This window comes from Canis aureus, chromosome 25 (genome assembly GCF_053574225.1).
Source record: "Canis aureus isolate CA01 chromosome 25, VMU_Caureus_v.1.0, whole genome shotgun sequence".
NCBI lineage: Eukaryota > Metazoa > Chordata > Mammalia > Carnivora > Canidae > Canis > Canis aureus.
Genome location: NC_135635.1, coordinates 4,286,651 through 4,305,211, shown reverse-complemented (window position 1 = coordinate 4,305,211; position 18,561 = coordinate 4,286,651). Strand labels below are relative to the sequence as shown.

General features: G+C 35.9%; 1 protein-coding gene across 10 annotated transcripts in view; it reads left to right on the top strand.

The window, feature by feature from the left end:
• The window catches only part of LARP4 (La ribonucleoprotein 4), a 222,137-nt gene that overhangs the window by 181,287 nt on the left and 22,289 nt on the right, over positions 1–18,561 (top strand). For all 10 annotated transcript variants that reach the window (XM_077870095.1, XM_077870092.1, XM_077870093.1 and 7 more), the window contains 2 exons: positions 2,517–2,627; positions 3,710–3,763. In XM_077870095.1, coding sequence (XP_077726221.1) covers positions 2,517–2,627; positions 3,710–3,763 — 165 coding nt within the window. The remainder of the gene's footprint in view (positions 1–2,516; positions 2,628–3,709; positions 3,764–18,561) is intronic.

Here is an 18,561-nt window from a genome sequence, read left to right as displayed (position 1 = left end):
ATATAGTAATGTATGTATAACAACATTTATTTAATAATTAGGTTTAACCAAGTATTGTGCAGTATACTTTATGGTTACTTAAAGCCTAAGGTTTTGTTATCTCTGTTTCACAGATAGAATAACTGAGCCTTAGTATGGTTAAATAACTTGCTTAAGGACACATGGGCTGTTTAAATGGCAGAATCTGAGTTGAACTTGCTCTCTCTGATTCCAGAGCCCATGTTTCTTAACCAGTAAACCACAGAACTTTACACTGGTTTGCCATGTTAATGATAATAAGTTAGAGGGACACCTGGTTGGCTCAGTGCTTGAGCATCTGCCTTCAGCCCAGGGCGTGATCCTGGAGTCCCAGGATGGAGTCCCACGTCGGGCTCCCTGCATGGAGCCTGCTTCTCTCTCTGCCTGTGTCTCTGCCTCTCTCTCTCTGTGTCTCCCATGAATAAATACATAAAATCTTTTTTAAAATGATAAGTTAGAGATGAAGAGGAGTAATAACTCCTCTTCAGTAGTAACTGATAGTAATTGGTCAACCATTTATTATTTTATTTTTATTTTTTTAAAGATTTTATTCAGTTATTCATGAGAGACACAGAGAGAGAGGTAGAGACACAGGCAGAGAGAGAAGCAGGCTCCATGCAGGGAGCCCGACGCGGGACTTGATCCTGGGACTCCAGAATCACGTCCTGGGCCGAAAACAGGCGCTAAACCACTGAGCCACCCAGGGATCCTCTGGTCAACCATTTAAAAAGAATTTTTAGACTCTTGCCACCTAACAAATTTGGCACATTAGTAGTTAATCGTTTTGCCCAGAGTCATTCAGTATTAACTCTCCAGAATGAAGATTTCCTAAACTTAGAAGCAGTGAGAAAAATTAGAAAAGAAACTGTCGCTAGATAGATCTTCTATTTAAAATTATGAACTATATGTCAAAGTAACAAATTAAAAGGAAAATCGCAGAATGGGAAGAATTTTGCATTATTAAGAAACAGTATAGGATATATGAGCCAAACTGCCTAGGTATTTGAATTCTAGCTTTTACCTGTTAGCTCTGTGACCTTGGATTCAATACCTAACCTCTTTTGCTTTGTTTTCTCTGTCTGTTAAATGGGATATTAAATATGTAACTCATTAAATTTGTGAGAATTAAGTGAGTTAATATATAAAGAACTTAGAGCATTATTTGGCATGTAAAACCAATCAAAGTTTAGGTAATATTTTTATAGTTACTGTAATTTACACTCTGAATGCATAAACAAGTCACACATGAAAAGCAGGAAGGAACAAGGCAGCAACATACTGTTCATTAAGAAAAAGTGAAGGAAGTGCAGATGACTAAGATAGCTCGACAAAGATTATACAAACGAATCAGTTCATTATTCATTTAAGAGAATTAGAAATATTTGGAGTATATCTGGATTTTTGAAGGTAGAGATTGGTGGGTGGCAGTCTAACAGTTCCACAGATAGTTCTACAGAAATGTAATTCTGGACTGGATGAGCATTTTATTAATTAAACTTGGTGATATTTCACCACTTCTATAGTGTCACAAAACTCAGCTGGTTGCCTATGTATTTATTTCAAGTAGTATTTGACCCAAGCAAATATCTCTATAAGTAGGGACATTCTTCTTTTAATTCAGTGCAGTAAAAATTTAAGGGAGTTAAAATACAGGTTAGACTTCACTGTCATCATGTTGATTGTCCCATCAGCTTAGTAATTACCTTTTTAAAAATGGATACCTCATGGTAGTTTGGTATTTTATGGGGCATTTTAACCTGATCAGATTGTTTATATTTGGGAATTACTGGTTACTACTGAATTTCTCCTTGAACTCAAATGGTATTAGACAGAATGGAGTTCGGAAGCATACAAATCTGAGTTTGAGTTCTTCTTTGTGACAGTGTGAGTAGGTTAAACAATTTGAACTACCATTTCCTCAGTTGTAAAATGGAGATGATAAATCTTTTAAACAGAGTTGTTTTCATTGTAAATCTATGTCTCCTGCTGCATGAATGTAATTTCAGTAGATGTTTCTTTTCCCTCTATAACCATTTAGAAATGCTTAATGTTGACTTCCAGTTATTTTCTTTCTTTTCTTTTTATGAACTATTTTCAAGCTGTGAGCTGTTTACATAGGTTTGAGTTTTTTTGGTAATCCTCCTTTTTGAAATACATGTATTTGTTTTAGGGTTCAGTTATGAAATTTCAGTTTCAATAATGGAAAAATAAAGATACCTTTGCACAGAGTTCATGTTTGTGACTCTGATATAGACAGAGCAACCTGGATTGAATGAGGTTGAGAAAATAACTGACACCTAGAAAATGTTAATGGAGGACCTTTTTCTTTCTTTCTTTCTTTTTTCTTTTTTTGGATAATGGCAGGTCTAGAGAGATTTTACCAGTAAGGGAAATTTCACTTGCCACTAAAAGTGAAACGCTTCAGTTTAGCTGATCTTAAAATTAGATTCTATCTCAATCATATACAAAATTTACACTAAAGTTTTCTCTTTTTTTAGGAAGTTAAAGCTTTGTTCAAAAATGAAAACTGCCCCAAGGTGATAAGCTGTGAGTTTGCACACAATAGCAACTGGTATATCACTTTCCAGTCAGACACAGATGCACAGCAGGTGAGAAGAAAACTTTTCTTCTGATTTGAAGTCTTGGTGGCAAAAAAAAAAAAAAAAAAGTAATGGTATATTTTAACTGAGAAATATATGCTTACAGCAATATTTGTGAAGACTGTTGATCACCTTGTTCACCTTTTTGGTTTTGTTTAATTGGTGTCCTTTTTGATTGTGTTCTTAAAGCCTTTACAGTTTCAATTTAAGAAGTTTCCTATTGATAAAAAGCACAATTTTAAAATTAAAAATTGGGAACCATGTACTCAGTAGTTAGTATTAGTATATACATACTAGGCCTGCAATAAATATATAACTTCTTTTCTGATTTTTGGAATTTTGACATTAATGATTTTACTCTTACATGTTGTCATATCCAACTTAAAGAGAAGTAATATTCGCATTGAAACAAAAACAAAAATATCTCTAATAGCATTTTAAAACTGCTCACTGATTGGTTGGTTGATTTTTGAAGTAAACTATACCTCTAGTGTGGGACTCAAAGTCATGACCCCGAAATCAAGAGTTGCATACTCCACCAACTGAGCCAGCGAGGCACCCCACTGATTTTTTTTTTTTTTTAATTCTTCGTCTTAGAAAGCTGTCTGATTGAACCATTCTTAACTAAATATATAGTGATATTTTGGGTCTGTTGGGTTTTGTGCATTTTTTCTGCAATAATCCATAGTAGCTAATCTACAGTAAATTTGAATTTTAGCTGAGGTGTTTTTACATTTTCATTCCTTACCACCTGAATAATGGAATTGATTTTAGAATTTTTTACTGTTTAGCTTGGAGATAGTTACTAAACTCTACCAAACTTTTAATAAAATAAAATAAAGATGGCTTTGGGGCACCTGGGTGGCTCAATGGTTGAGCATCTCCCTTTGGCTCAGGTTGTGATCCTGGGGTCCTGGGATGAAGTCCTGCATCAGGCTCCCCACAGGGAGCCTGCTTCACCCTCTGCCTATGTCTCTGCCTCACTCTCTGTGTATCTTATGAATGAATAAATAAAATCTTTAAAAAAAAAAAAGATGGCTTTAATGAAATGTTTGAATGCTAATAAAAGCTCCTTTCTGCTTTGTTAACAGGCTTTTAAATACTTAAGAGAAGAAGTTAAAACATTTCAGGGCAAGCCAATCATGGTAAGAAATGTTTGTAAGTAGAGGCTAGTGTGAAGCCAGAAAATTGTTGTTGCTTGTCTGTTTGAGAATTTAAAAAATACATTTGGATATTTTATAAAACCTGTCATGATTTCAAAGAAATTTCATATGATGAGCTAGAAAATTAGTTGATAGGGTAGCAATTCTTTCCAAAGGCCTACCTTTAGACTGCATGAAGTTTTAGTTAGATGCTCATTGACAACATGAAAGATAATCAAAATGAAGAGCAGGAATAATTTTTTAGTAACAGAGGTGGAAAACCTTCCCTATACTGTCATCCTCATCTCAAAATTAATTGTGTCACCATATTGACGTTCATCCGTTTGGGAATCTGGGAATTCTCATTGATGACACCTGCTCATTGTCTTTACAGGTCTTACTTTTTCTCAGATTCAGTGGAATCTACCTTTAAAACTTCTTTCAGGGATCCCGGGGTGGCTCAGCAGTTTAGCGCCTGCCTTCGGCTCAGGGCGTGATCCTGGAGTCCCAGGATTGAGTCCCACATAGGCTCTCTGCATGGAACCTGCTTCTCCTTCTCCCTCTGCCTGTGTCTCTGCTTCTCTCTCTCTCTCTCTCTTCTGTGTGTGTCTCATGAATAAATGAATAAAATCTTTAAAAAAATAAAATAAAACTTCTTTCAATTATGACTACTATTGTTTAGGCTTGAACAGTTGGAGTAGCCTTTAATGATTAATGCCTTCAGCTTTCCCCCAACTTTTCCGTTCTCCAGTTGTTATCAGAGCTACCGTCTAAAACTGAATCCTAAGGCACCTGGGTGGCTGGGTCAGTTAACATTGACTCTTAATTTTAGCTCAGGTCTTGATCTCTGGTTGTGAGTTCAGGCACCACATTGGGTTCCATGAATCCCCAGCATGGAGCCTACTTTAAAAAATAAAAATAAATGCATAAAATAGAATCCTTAACATTCGCTTACTTTTGATACTCTATTTATTCTAAAAACTGGACATATTTAAATCTCATTATTGATGTGTGGCAGGTGGTATTATTACTTTCTATAATTAAAAATGAAGAGACCGGGATCCCTGGGTGGCGCAGCGGTTTGGCGCCTGCCTTTGGCCCAGGGCGCGATCCTGGAGACCCGGGATCGAATCCCACATCGGGCTCCCGGTGCATGGAGCCTGCTTCTCCCTCTACCTATGTCTCTGCCTCTCTCTCTCTCTCTGTGTGACTATCATAAATAAATAAAAATTAAAAAAAAAAAAAAAAAAAAATGAAGAGACCTGTCATTTATTCTATTTCCTCTGCTTCTCCCTATAATCCCTCTCTCCTACTTGAGGCTATAAAGATCTTCTAGGTCTTCTAATAGCTTTGAAGTTTTGTATGTCAGATTTACGTCTTTGATATATTTGGAATTAATTATCACGTACAGGACATGATAGGAATCTAATTTTTTTCCATGTATGGAAAGGCAGTTATCTCAACACTTAATAATTTGTTGAGTGGTCTATTTTTCCACAACTTGTGTGTAATGTTGCATCTGTCAGGTCGGCTTTAGGTTCTCTATTCTATCCGTCTTTATTGAGCCAATATCAATATGTTTTTTTTCAATTTATATTTTATATTTATCAATATAAATATGTTTTAACTACCATAGTTTTAGAATATCCTATGTCCTTATGCAAATCATCCCTCCTTACTCATACTTATTAAGATTGTCTTGGTTCTTCTCAGACCATTTTTTTCTGTATGACTTTTATCATTTCTTCCTTAAAGTAATTTTTGTTGCTTTCCACTTCTCCTTGGTAGCTTAGTGATCTTTTTTAAAAAATGTCACTGCCCCCCCCCCGATTAATTAATTAATTAATTAAAATAAAAACATCACTGCAGGAACCTGTCTAAATTCCTTTATTATGTCTAATGAAGATCATCTGGCAGAGAGCATGTCATCTACAAATAATCATTTTGATTATTCCTTATACTTCCCATTTCTTAAAGCTGATTGCTTTTTTGAAATCTTAGATGTAGTATTAAATATATATATATTTATTTTGATATTATATTTATTTTGATATCTCTCTCTCTCTCTCTCTCTCTCTCTCTCTCTCTCTCTCTCTCTCTTTCTCTTTCTAAGGGTGCCTGGGTGGCTCAGTTGGTTTAGTATCTGCCCCTTGATTTTGGCCCAGGTCGAGATCTCAAGGACATGAGATGGAGCCCTGCATTGGGCTTTGCGCTCAGCAGGGAGTCTGCTTCTCTGTTTCCCTCTGCCCTTCCCCTGGCTTCCTTTTGTGTGCAAACATTCCGAGCTCTCTTTCTCTCTTTCTCTCAAATAAATAGATAAATCTTTTAAAAATATATGCATAGATATGTTTCAGTATAAGTACTGTTGTCTGCCATTTTGGCTTTTGTTTATGGTTCCTTTAATTAGCCATCACATTGCAATGTTCTTGCTAGGAGATTTACAAATTCACATTAATTTTTATATCATTCATTAAAACCAAATGACCTGAGACCCAGAAAGACAGGTGCAGGAGCCAGAAATCATATTCCAACCATTGATCCTGCTTTCAGCCACAAGCTCTTTGATCTTGGGTATGTCAGGTTACCTCTGAGGTCCTGGTTTATTTCTTTGAAGTGTGCATGCTTTTCATTTCTGAAATTCTGTGATTCACAAACAGTGATCTTGGAGGACAAAAGGATTAAATGACTAATATTGTCCACCTGTTGATAATTTCGTTAAGACACAGTGCCTCATCATGTTTTAATTTTCTTTTTATGACTGAGAATATTAAGTTTTATTTGGGTGTCATAACTGATAAATATTACAGAACATGTCAAATAGAATATATATTTATATATTCCTTTTATATGTCTATTTCAGAATTTAAAGTGTGAAAATACTTGCATGTTCTAAAAAACTCAAACAGTATTAAATAAAGAATAATTAATTCAGTCTCTCTTTCCCAGATTCCTTCAGTCCTTTCCCCCAGAGGTGATGAGCATTTTTCTATAGCCACCTAGGAATTTTCTTCTCTACATGATAAAGAATGTACAGTAGACATCCACCTCCTCTTTTCATTTAATAGATCTTTTTTTTTTTTTTTTTTTTTTTTTTTTTTATTATTTTTTTTTTTTTATTGGTGTTCAATTTACTAACATACAGAATAACACCCAGTGCCCGTCACCCATTCACTCCCACCCCCCGCCCTCCTCCCCTTCTACCACCCCTAGTTCGTTTCCCAGAGTTAGCAGTCTTTATGTTCTGTCTCCCTTTCTGATATTTCCCACACATTTCTTCTCCCTTCCCTTATTTTCCCTTTCACTATTATTTATATTCCCCAAATGAATGAGAACATATAATGTTTGTCCTTCTCCGACTGACTTACTTCACTCAGCTCATTTAATAGATCTTCAAGATCTTTTCATTCACTGTTATTTCAAGTATACACACAATATTGTTCATGCACATCACGATTTAATTATCCATTTTTCTCCGTGAGTGAGCAGTGATTTATTTTTCTAGTGTTATGAACATCGTGTCTTACATTTTTCTTTGGGATTTTTTTTTTTTGTAGTAGAGTACACATATATACAATTTACCATTTTTTTAGCATTTGCATTTACATTGCTGTGCAACTATCACCAGTATTTGTCTAGAATTTTTTGCATCATTCCATACAGAAAATCCATGAAACAATAACTGCTTATCCTTCCACTCTCTAGTAATCTTCCTTCTAATCTCTGTCTTTATGAATTTACCTATTTTAGATACTGCAGTTAAGTGGAATCATGCAGTATCTAGCCTTAGATCTGGTTTGCTTGTTTTCCCCGTTTTTAAGATGAAAACTGGGGTTATTGATTTGAGATCATTCTTTTTAACAAAGGTGCTTATAGCTATAAATTTCTCTCTTAGCACTGTTCCCTGCATCCAATAAATTTTGATGGATTGTGTTTTTGTTTTCATTCATCTCCAGTTCTTTTTTTTAAGATTTTCCTTATTTATTTGAAAGAGGGAGAGAATGTAAAAACACAAGCAGGGGATGCACCAGGCGGGGGGGAGGGAGAAGCAGACTCCCCACTGAGGAGGGATCCTGATGCAAGGCTGGATTTCAGGACTCTTGGGATCCTGACCTAAGCCGAAGGTAGATGCTTAACCAAGTTAAGCATCTACCTTAACCACCCAGACACCCCTCCAGTTATTTTCTAATAACTTCCTTATCATTTTTTTTTTTGACCCATTGGTTAAGAACATGCATTGTTGAATTTCCACATATTTACTAATTTTCCACTTTTTCTTAATTACCAGTTTCATTCCAGGATACTTCGTATGGTTTCAGTCTTTCTAAATTTGTCAAAACTTGCTTTTAGCACAACGTATAGTTTATCATGGAGAATGTTCATGTACACTTGTGCAAAATGTATGTGGTGTTTGGTGTACTGCCTTATTAGTTCAGATTGGTTTATAGTATTACTCAAGTTCTCCATTTCTTTTTTTTTCTTCCCTGACAGGGATTTTTTTTTTTTAATTTTTTTTTAATTTTTATTTATTTATGATAGTCACAGAGAGAGAGAGAGAGGCAGAGACACAGGCAGAGGGAGAAGCAGGCTCCATGCACCGGGAGCCCGATGTGGGATTCGATCCCAGGTCTCCAGGATCACGCCCTGGGCCAAAGGCAGGCGCTAAACCACTGCGCCACCCAGGGATCCCCAGGGATTTTATTTTATTATTAGTTTTAATTCCAGTATAGTTAACACCCAGTGTTATATTAGTTTCAGGTGTACAAGGTAGTGATTCAGTCTTATACATTACTCAGTGCTCATCATGATAAGTGTACTTTTAGGGCAGTCCTGGTGGCACAGTGGTTTAGTGCTGCCTGCAGCCCAGGGTGTGATCCTGGAGACCTGGGATCAAGTCTCACGTTGGGCTCCTTGCATGGAGCCTGCTTCTCCCTCTGCGAGTGTATCTGCCCCTCTCTCTCTCTCTCTCTCTCTCTCTCTCTCTCTCTATGTCTCTCATGAATAAATAAATAAAATCTTTAAAAAATATATGTGTACTTTTAATCCCCTTCATCTATTTCATCCATCCTCCCACCTACATCCCTTTTGGTAACCATCATTTTGTTCTCTGTGGTTAGGAGTCTGTTTTTTGGTTTTTCTCTTTTTTTCTTCATTTGCTTTGTTTCTTAAATTGCACATATGAGTGAAATCATGGTATTTGTCTTTATCTGACTTAACTCACTTAGCACTATACTCTCTAGATCCATCCATGTTGTTGCAAATGGCAAGATTTCATCCTTTTTTTATGGGTAAGGTTCTCTATTTATTGCTCTTCTGTCTCATTATTTATTCTTGAAAGACAGTCATTGTAGTCTCTATTGTAGCATTGTCTTTTTCTCCTTTCACTTCTGTCAGTGTTGCTTTATTTCAGGCTCTGTTGGCAGATGCATATATTTATATTTGTTTTATCTTTTTGCTAGATTGAACTTTTTTATCAGTATATAATGTCCCTTGTGGCTTGTAACCTTTTGTAACTTAGTCTGTTTTGCCTAATGATATAGTTGACCCTTGAACAACACGAGGGTTAGGAGTGCTGACCTGTCCTTACCCAGCATTTGAAAATCTACATACAATGTTTGACTTGCAGAAACTTAGAACTACTAGCCTACTGTTGTTGGAACCCTTATAATAACAAACAGTTGATTAACAAATATATGTTGTATATTGTATGTATTGTATTCTTACAGTAAAGTAAGCTAGAGAGGGCAGCCTGGGTAGCTCAGCGGTTTAGTGCAGCCCTCAGCCCAGGGCCTGATCCTGGAGACCCTGGATCGAGTCCCACGTCAGGCTCCCTTGCATGGAGCCTGCTTCTCCCTCTGCCTGTGTCTCTGCCTCTCTCTCTCTCTCTCTCTGTGTCTGTCATGAATAAATAAAATCTTAAAAAAAAAAATAAAGTAAGCTAGAGAAAAAGTTATTAAAATAAAGGAAGACACTTGGGTGGCTTAGTTGATTAAGCGTCCAACTCTTGATTTTGGCTCAGGTTATGATCTCGGGGTCATGAGATTGAGCCCCAAGTTGAGCTTTGTGTTCAGCAAGGCTCTGCTTGAGATTCTCTCTTTCGTTCTCCCTCTCCCCTTCCCCTAATTCGAGAGTACTGTCTCTCTAAAATATATAAAAATCTTTTCTAAAAAATAAAATAAAGGAAGAGAAAATACATTTACAGTACTGTACTGTATTTATTGAAAACATGCATATAAGTAGACACGTGCTATTCAAACCTGTGTTGTTGAAAGGGTCAACTGTATAGACATCTTAGATGTATTTTGGTTACTATTTACTTGGAATGTCCTTTTTCATCCTGTTACTTCCCATTTCTTTGATTTAAAATGAATCTGTTATAGATAACATATAGATGGATCCTGGTTTGTTTGTTTTTTTAATTCAGTCATAGAATTTAAGCCATTTAAAGTAATTACTGATAAGGAAGAATAATTCTTCCATTTTTAGTATTTTCTGTATGATTTTCATATTTATTTTCCCCCTCAATTTTTCTTTTTTTCAAGATTTTATTTGAGAGAGAGCAGGAGAGGGATGGGGGAGGGATAAGAGGAAGAGGGAAAAGCATACTCCCTGCTGAGCAGGGAACCCAAGATAGGGCTTGATCCCAGGACCCTAGATCATGACCTGAGCCGAAGGCAAATGCCTAATAGACTGAACCACCCAGGTGCGCCCCTACCCCCCAACTTTTCTATTACTGCCTTTTTTATTTCCTTCTTTCCTATTCTATATTTTGTTAAAGTGTGTGTGTGTGTGTGGTTCTCTTGGGGGTTAAAATAAAATTTATAAAAACCTCATGTGAATAATGCTTAGTTACAATAGTATTCAAATACTCTGCTTCTGTACTTCTGTTTTATTCATTTCTCATTTGTCTTTTAAATTTGATAAGAGGAGATCCCTGGTGGCTCAGCGGTTTGGCGCCACCTTCGGCCTGGGGCGTGATCCTGGAGTCCCGGGATCGAGTCCCACTTCGGGCTCCTTGCATGGAGCCTGCTTCTCCCTCTGCCTGTGTCCCTGAGTCTATCTCTCTCTGTCTCCTGAATAAATGAATAAAATCTTTTTTAAAAAATAAATAAATCTGATAAGAAAAAAAGAGTGGGGTGCTTGGGTAGCTCAGATGGTTTTGCGTATGCTTTTGGCTCAGATCATGATCCCAGGGTCCTGAAGTCGAACCCCCCACATCAGTCTCTGTGCTGAGAAGAGGTTCCTGCTTCTCCCTCTTCCCTGCCCCCCTACTTGTGCACATGTACACTTTCAAATAATTAAGATTTTTTTTTTTTAAAAAAAGGGATGTCTGGGTGGCTCAATGGATGAACGTCTCCTTCGGCTCAGAGCGTGATCCTGGGGTCCTGGGATTGAGCCCCGCGTCAGCCTCCCCACAGGAAGCCTGCTTCTTTCTCCCTTTGCCTGTGTCTCTGCCTCTCTGTCTCTCATGAATGAATAAATAAATAAAAATCTAAAAAAAGGAATTATATACCAAAAGTATAATAATAATCTCTTTTATGTTTACCTATGTAATTATCCTTACCAGTGTTCTTTATTTCTTCTTATGGCTTTGAGTTACCCTTTGGTATCTTTATTTCACCCTGAATAACTGCCATTAGCATTTTTTGTAGGATAGGCCTACTGATTTCCTTTACATTATTTTGTTCCTACGTTTTTTTCCTGATTACTCTCAGGTTTGTAATCTCAGGTTTGTAATGGTTTCTGTTAGTTCATTGAACACCTTTAAGATAGCTGGTTTAACATCTTTGAGCAGTAATTCCAATATCTGGGCTTCCTTTAAGGGGTGGTTTCTATCAAATTCTTTTTTTTCCTGTGAATGGGTCATAGTTCTCTGTGTGTTTTGTAATTTTTTGTTGAGAACTAGATGTTCTGAGTATTAATTACCTTTAGACACTATTCTGCCATTTTTATACATTTTTTTGGTCTATATATGCAAATATAATTTTAGGGTAAATTCCTAGAAATGAAATTGCTAAGTTGAAGAGTTTATGCCTTTGTTTAATAGAATTAACTTAAATTCATACTAGTATTTTTATTTCTTTTTTTTTTTTTAGGATTTTATTTTATTATTTATGAGAGAGAGAGAGAGGCAGAGACACAGGCAGAGGGAGAAGCAGGCCCCATGCAGGGAGCCCAATGTGGGACTCGATCCCAGGACTCCAGGATCACACCCTGGGCCCAGGGCCGGTGCCAAACTGCTGAGCCACCCAGGGATCCCCTTTTTATTTCTTTAAAATGTGGTTGATTCTGATTTTTCTACTTAGGTTTATGGCTGTTTTTCTATAAAGATTTTCTTAACGATTTGTGATTATGTAAGTGTTTAGAGATTAGTTTTATCAGATGTGACTGTTACTGTGTTAGTGGTACTTCTGTGGAAATTTTTTTTTTATAGCAAGTTTGTAAGACTGATAAATCTTTTTCTTTATGCCTTTGGATTTTGAGTCTAGTTTAGTTAGCTAAGGCCCTCTCCAGAAAAGATTATTTTTTAGTCTGTTTTTAAATCAACTTTACTGAGGTATAATTTGCATAAGATATTTGTTTTAAGCATAAATTTTTATTAGTTTTGGGTTTTGAGGTTTTTTGTTTTTTTTTTTCCAGTCTCCAACCATCCACAACCACCAATCTAGGCAGTCACTGATCTGCTTTCTGCAGCCATAGATTTGTCTTTTCTGGAGTTTCATATGAATGAAACTATACAGTATATTCCCTTGTGCTGGACTTCTTTCACTTGCCATTATTTTAGTGAACCATATTATTGCATGTATTGGTAGTTCATTCTTTTATTGCCAAATAGTAGAAATGTACTGTAGTTTGGTTAGTCTCTTTTTAAATCTTTTTTTCTATTTTAATAAAGTTTGATTGTTGGTCTTACTATGAATTATAAGAGTTCTTTATAATTCCTGGATATAAGTTTTTTGTCAGGAGTGTGTTTATATTGCAAATCTATTTCCCCTAGGCTGTTACTTGCCTTCTTGTTTTCGTAACAGTGCATATTTGAAGAGCAGAAGTTTTGGAGGTTTTTGTTATTGTTGTTTTAATGGAAGCGTAGTTGATGTACAATATTAGTTTCAGGTGTCCATTGTAGTGATTCAAAATTTATATACATAGGAAGTGATCACCATCATAAAGCTAGCTACCATCTGTCACCATACAAACTTGTTACAATATTTATAACTACATTCCATATATATCCGTTACATCCCCATGACTTAACTTATTTTATAACTGGAAATTTGTACCTTTTAATTTTCCCCTATTTCATCCATCCTTCCACCCTATTCCCCCCTGGCAATCATCAGATTTTTATCCTGAATAAGTGAGTTTCTGTTTTGTTTGTATTGTTTGTTTAGATTCCATATATAAGTGAAATCACCCAGTATTTTTTCCCTGACTTATTTCACTTTGCATGATATTATCAGTGTTGTGGCAAATGGCAAGATTTCGTTCTTTTTTAGAGCTGAATAATATTCCTGTGTGTGTGTGTGTGTGTGTACACAATGCTTTCATCTATTGATGGACACTTAAGTTGCATTTATATCTTGGCTATTGTAAGTAAGGCTACAGTGGACATAGGGATATATTTTTTTCAAGTTAGCATTTTTGTTTTCATTGGATAGTATGCAGAGGTGGGATTGCTGGATTATGTGGTAGTTGTATTTTATTTTTTGAGAAACCTTCATACTTTTTTTCCATAGCAGCTGCATCATTTTGCATTCCCACCAACAGTGTACAGAAGTTGCCCTTTTCCCCATATCCTTACCAACATTGTTACTACTTTTTTTTTTTAAATATAGCCTTGTGACAGGTGTGAGGAGATAACCTCATTGTGATTTTGATTTGCATTTCCCTGATGGTTGGTGATGTTGAGCATCTTTTCATGTGTCTGTTGGACATCTGTATGACTTCTTTGGAGAAATGTCTCTTCAGGTCCTCTCCCTGTTTTTTAAATTGTTTTGTGTTTTTTTGATACTGAGTTGTGTGAGTTATTTATGTATTTTGGATATTAATTCCTTATCATTGTTATCATTTGCAGATATCTTCCATTCAGTGGGTTGCCTTTCCATTTGGCTGATGGTTTCCTTTACTGTGCAAAAGCTTTGATGTTGGGCAGCCCTGGTGGCGCAGCGGTTTGGCGCCGCCTGCAGCCCGGGGTGTGATCCTGGAGACCCGGGATCGAGTCCCACATCGGGCTTCCTGCATGGAGCCTGCTTCTCCTTCTGCCTGTGTCTCTGCCTCTCTTTCGCTCTCTCTGAATGAATAAATAAATAAATCTTTAAAAAAAAAAAAAAGCTTTGATGTTTGACATAGTCCATTTGTTTATTTTTGCTTTTGTTTCCCTTGCCTGCGGAGACACATCCAAAAAAATATTGCTAATACTGATGTCAGAGAGTTTACTGCCTTTGTTTTCTTCTAGGAATTTTTTATTTCTGGTCTTATATTTAAGTCTTTAATCCATTTTGAGTTTATTTTTGTATGTAGTATAAAAAAGTGGTCCAGTTTCATGATTTTGCATGTTAGTTTTCCCAACACCATTTACTGAAGAGACTGTCTTTTCCACATTGCATATTCCTGCCTCCTTTGTCGAAAAGTAATTGACCAAAGAGCAGAAGTTTAAAAAAGAAAAATTAGGGGCAGCCCCGGTGGCGCAGCGGTTTAGCACAGCCTACAGCGTGGGGTGTGATCCTGGAGACCTGGGATCGAGTCCCACATTGGGCTTCCTGCCTGGGGCCTGCTTCTCCCTCTGCCTGTGTCTCTGCCTCTCTCTTGCTCTCTCTGAATGAATAAATAAATAAATATTTTAAAAAATTAGTGTTTAATTTTAATAAAATCTGTTTTTATATCTCACTTTTCTTTTAGGGTTCATTATTTTTGTCTTGCCTGAAATCAATGTCTTCTCTGTTCATGAATATTTTCTTTGTGGTTTCTTCTAGAAGTATACTTTGACATTTAGATTATACTCACATTTAGATTTTATGATCTACTTCATGTTTCTTTTGTATGTTGTGAAGAGTCAGGGTTCTTTTTCAAAATGTACATACATTTGTTCCAGCATTACCTGTTGAAAAGATTCTTGGTCACTTTGTTAACTATTTCTTGATCGTATATGCTTGGTCTATTTCTAGACTCTGTTCCATTGATCTGTATATCTTTAAATCAGTTCCCTACCGTCTTGATTACTGTAGCTTTATGAAAAGTTACAAGATCAGGTAATGTCTTAAGTTCTCAAATTTTTGACTTTCCAGAATTACTTTAGGTATTCCAGGTCCTTGATATTTCCATAGACATTTTCAAATCAGTTTGTCAGTTTTACAAAAACGCCTGTTGGGATTTTGACTGCGATTTCATCTAATTTGGAAAAATCACCACCTTCATTATATTTAATCTTCTGATGTGTCTCTCTAAAGTTATTTAGGCTTTTGGTTTCTCAGCATTGCTTTCTAGTTTTCAGTGTACAAGCCTTTGCCTATTTTGTCAAATCTATTAATATTAGGTAAGAGAAATAATCATTTTTGTTTGTTTGGGACTTTGAAATTTTGTGTGTATTTGTTGCATTGATGTAGTCCACTTAACCAATAAAAATCTCCTTGTAATTCTTTTCCTAAATCTATAAAGCATATTGTATTAAATGTAAAAAAACCTACTTGGAGCATATTAACATGACATATTTACTACTTAATACTCTTCGATACGGTGTAAAATTAATTTACAGTATATTGATTTCTGCTTTATAGGTACAGTGTATACAAATACAAAATGGAAATATTGTAATTCTGTTCTTTTTTTTTTTTTTTTAATTTTTATTTATTTATGATAGTCACACAGAAAGAGAGAGAGAGGCAGAGACATAGGCAGAGGGAGAAGCAGGCTCCATGCACCGGGAGCCCGACGTGGGATTCGATCCTGGGTCTCCAGGATCGCGCCCTGGGCCAAAGGCAGGCGCCAAACCGCTGCGCCACCCAGGGATCCCTGTAATTCTGTTCTTAAGAAAAGTATTAATGGAGAGTTACTTTTATTTTAAAGTAGTTAAAATATGGGATCCCTGGGTGGCGCAGCGGTTTAGCGCCTGCCTTTGGCCCAGGGCGCGATCCTGGAGACCCGGGATCAAATACCATGTCGGGCTCCCTGCATGGAGCCTGCTTCTCCCTCTGCCTGTGTCTCTGCCTCTCTCTCTCTCTCTCTGTGACTATCATGAATAAATAAATAAAATCTTAAAAAAAAAAAAAACTTAAAAAAAAATAAAGTAGTTAAAAAATGTGAAAATAAAATGTATTTTTTTAGAATAATGCCTTTAAATTAGACCTTAAACTTTCTCTTTTAGATTTTTTTTTTTAAGATTTTATTTATTTATTCATGAGAGACACACAGAGAGAGAGAGAGAGAGAGGCAGAGACACAGGCAGAGGGAGAAGCAGGCTCCACGCAGGGAGTCCGATATGGGACTTGATCCTGGGACTTGATCCTGGAACTCAGATCACGCCCTGAGCCAAAGGCAGATACTCAACCACTGAGCCACTCAGGCGTCCCAGGGATTTTTCCTGATTACCATTTTTTTTGTTCTCAGTTTAAATCTGTAGTTTCATCTTAAACCTATTTATTTTTTCTTTGGGAAGTATGTTGAAATAACTGTTTCTTGTTTTTTAGAGTTTCTCATACATTTTGCTAGCTATATTTTTTTACTGTGTTTATAAAATTTACTATCTTTATACAGTGCAATTGTACTAAACACATTCACCACATCCATTCATGTTATAACTCTTTTCATCTTGTAAAACTGAAATTCTAGACCTATTAAACAGTAACTCTCCATTCTCTCCTCCTTCCAGCCCCTGACAACCACCACCATTATTCTTTTGGTCTGTGATTTTTTTACTATTCTAATTACTTCATATAAATGAAATCATACAGTATTTGTTTCTTTGTGACTGGTTTATTTCACTTAACATAATGTCTTCAAGGTTTATCCATGTAGCATATTGTAGAATTTCCTTCCTTTTTAAAGCTGAATAACATTCCACTGTATGTATATACCACATTTTACTTAACACGTTAATTTGTTGATGGACACTTGGGTTGCTTTTGCATTTTAGCTATTGTGAATAATGCTGCAGTGAACATGGGTATACAACTGTCTCTTCGAGACCCTGCTTTCAGTTATTTTGGGTATATACCCACAAGTAGAATTGCTGGGTCATGTTGTAATTCTGAGGTTTTTGAGCTACTTCTATACTGTGTTCACAGGATCTATACCATTTTACATTCCTGCCAATAGTGCACAAGGGTTCCAATTTCTCCACATCCTCTCCAACACTTATTCTTTTCTGCTTGTTTTATAATAGTAGTCATCTTATTGGATATGAGGTGTATCTCATTGTAGTTTTATTTGCATTTCTGTAATGAGTAATGGTTTTGAACATCTTTTCATATGTTTATTGACCATTTGTATATTGTCTTTGGAGAAATGTCTATTCAAGTCCTTTGCCCACTTTTGAATTGGCTAGTTATATTTTTTTAGTGTAATTTAGCATGATCCTCTGTCCTCTGTACTTCATGCAAATTGGTAGCCAGATTTAGAGGCTTGATCAAAATAATGGTTTGATTTGGAAGCAGCAGAGAGAGAACAAAAAACCTGTGTTTTTGTGTCTGTCTTTTATGCTGGGTGTTACTGATCATTGACTAAATCTATTAATTAAAGGCTACAAAGAGGTGCTAGTTTCAGGCTTTCTTTTTTCCATTTATTAGTTGAAGGGCTTCTATAAAGAAAAGCTTGCCATCATTTTTATTACCTTGAGGTATAGCTCATATTGAATGCATGATAAGTGCTCGGTACTAGCTTTTATTATCAGTTTTTGAAAATAATGTGTTAGTTCCCTGGGAACCTTAAAAAGTGACTATTCTGATGTTTTTTGTTGTTGGATATTTAAACATATTTGGTGTATTTATTATCCTCATTGATGAATTATGGCCTCCTTGAGTTAACCTTTGGTCAAATTTTCAGTGGTTTGCCTGTTCCTAGTAATTTTTAGTGGTTTGCTTATTCCTAGTGTGACAAGATGTTCCAGTGTCTTTTATGTTTTGTGTCAAAGGCCTAGGGTCAGTCAAGTCCTAAGTCAGAGTCCTCACTTTAATGGGAGGGTGATATTTTGCAGCCCACTGGGTAGGTACAAGAAGTTTTCATGGTTATTGGTATGCTCATCGTTTCAAAGCCTTTCATTGGACAAAGCTATGAAAGAATGTGTGTATTTGTTTTTAACAAAAATATATCATGAGTTTATGCTGATACTTCTGATTTAAATTCAGGCTTTACATGATTTTTACTACTTCAGCCTCATATCTGTATCTCCTTTATCCCATGTGAAAATCTCAGATTTCAGTGACCCCAGTATAATTACTGATTTGCTGTATCCCATAATCACACACAAAAATATCAGAATAGCAATATCAGTAGGATTATAATTCTGGAAACAAATTAAGTTTTTTTTTTTTTTTTTTACTTTGCCTTGTGGTTTATTCCTAAGGAACATTCATAACAGTTGATTTTATTATGGCTCAAAATCACTTAGGATTTCTCTATTATTAATTGGATGCACATTTAGGTTAATTTTGCTTTTAACTTTTACAGTTGATTTTTAAAATTTTATTTTCAATGTGTTTATGGTTTAAAAGTAATGCCTCAAACAGTGTATTAAGTTCATATTCATAGATACATATGTGTGTATACAAGTATATCTTTATATCACTATCTGACTTAGCTAACCAATAGCT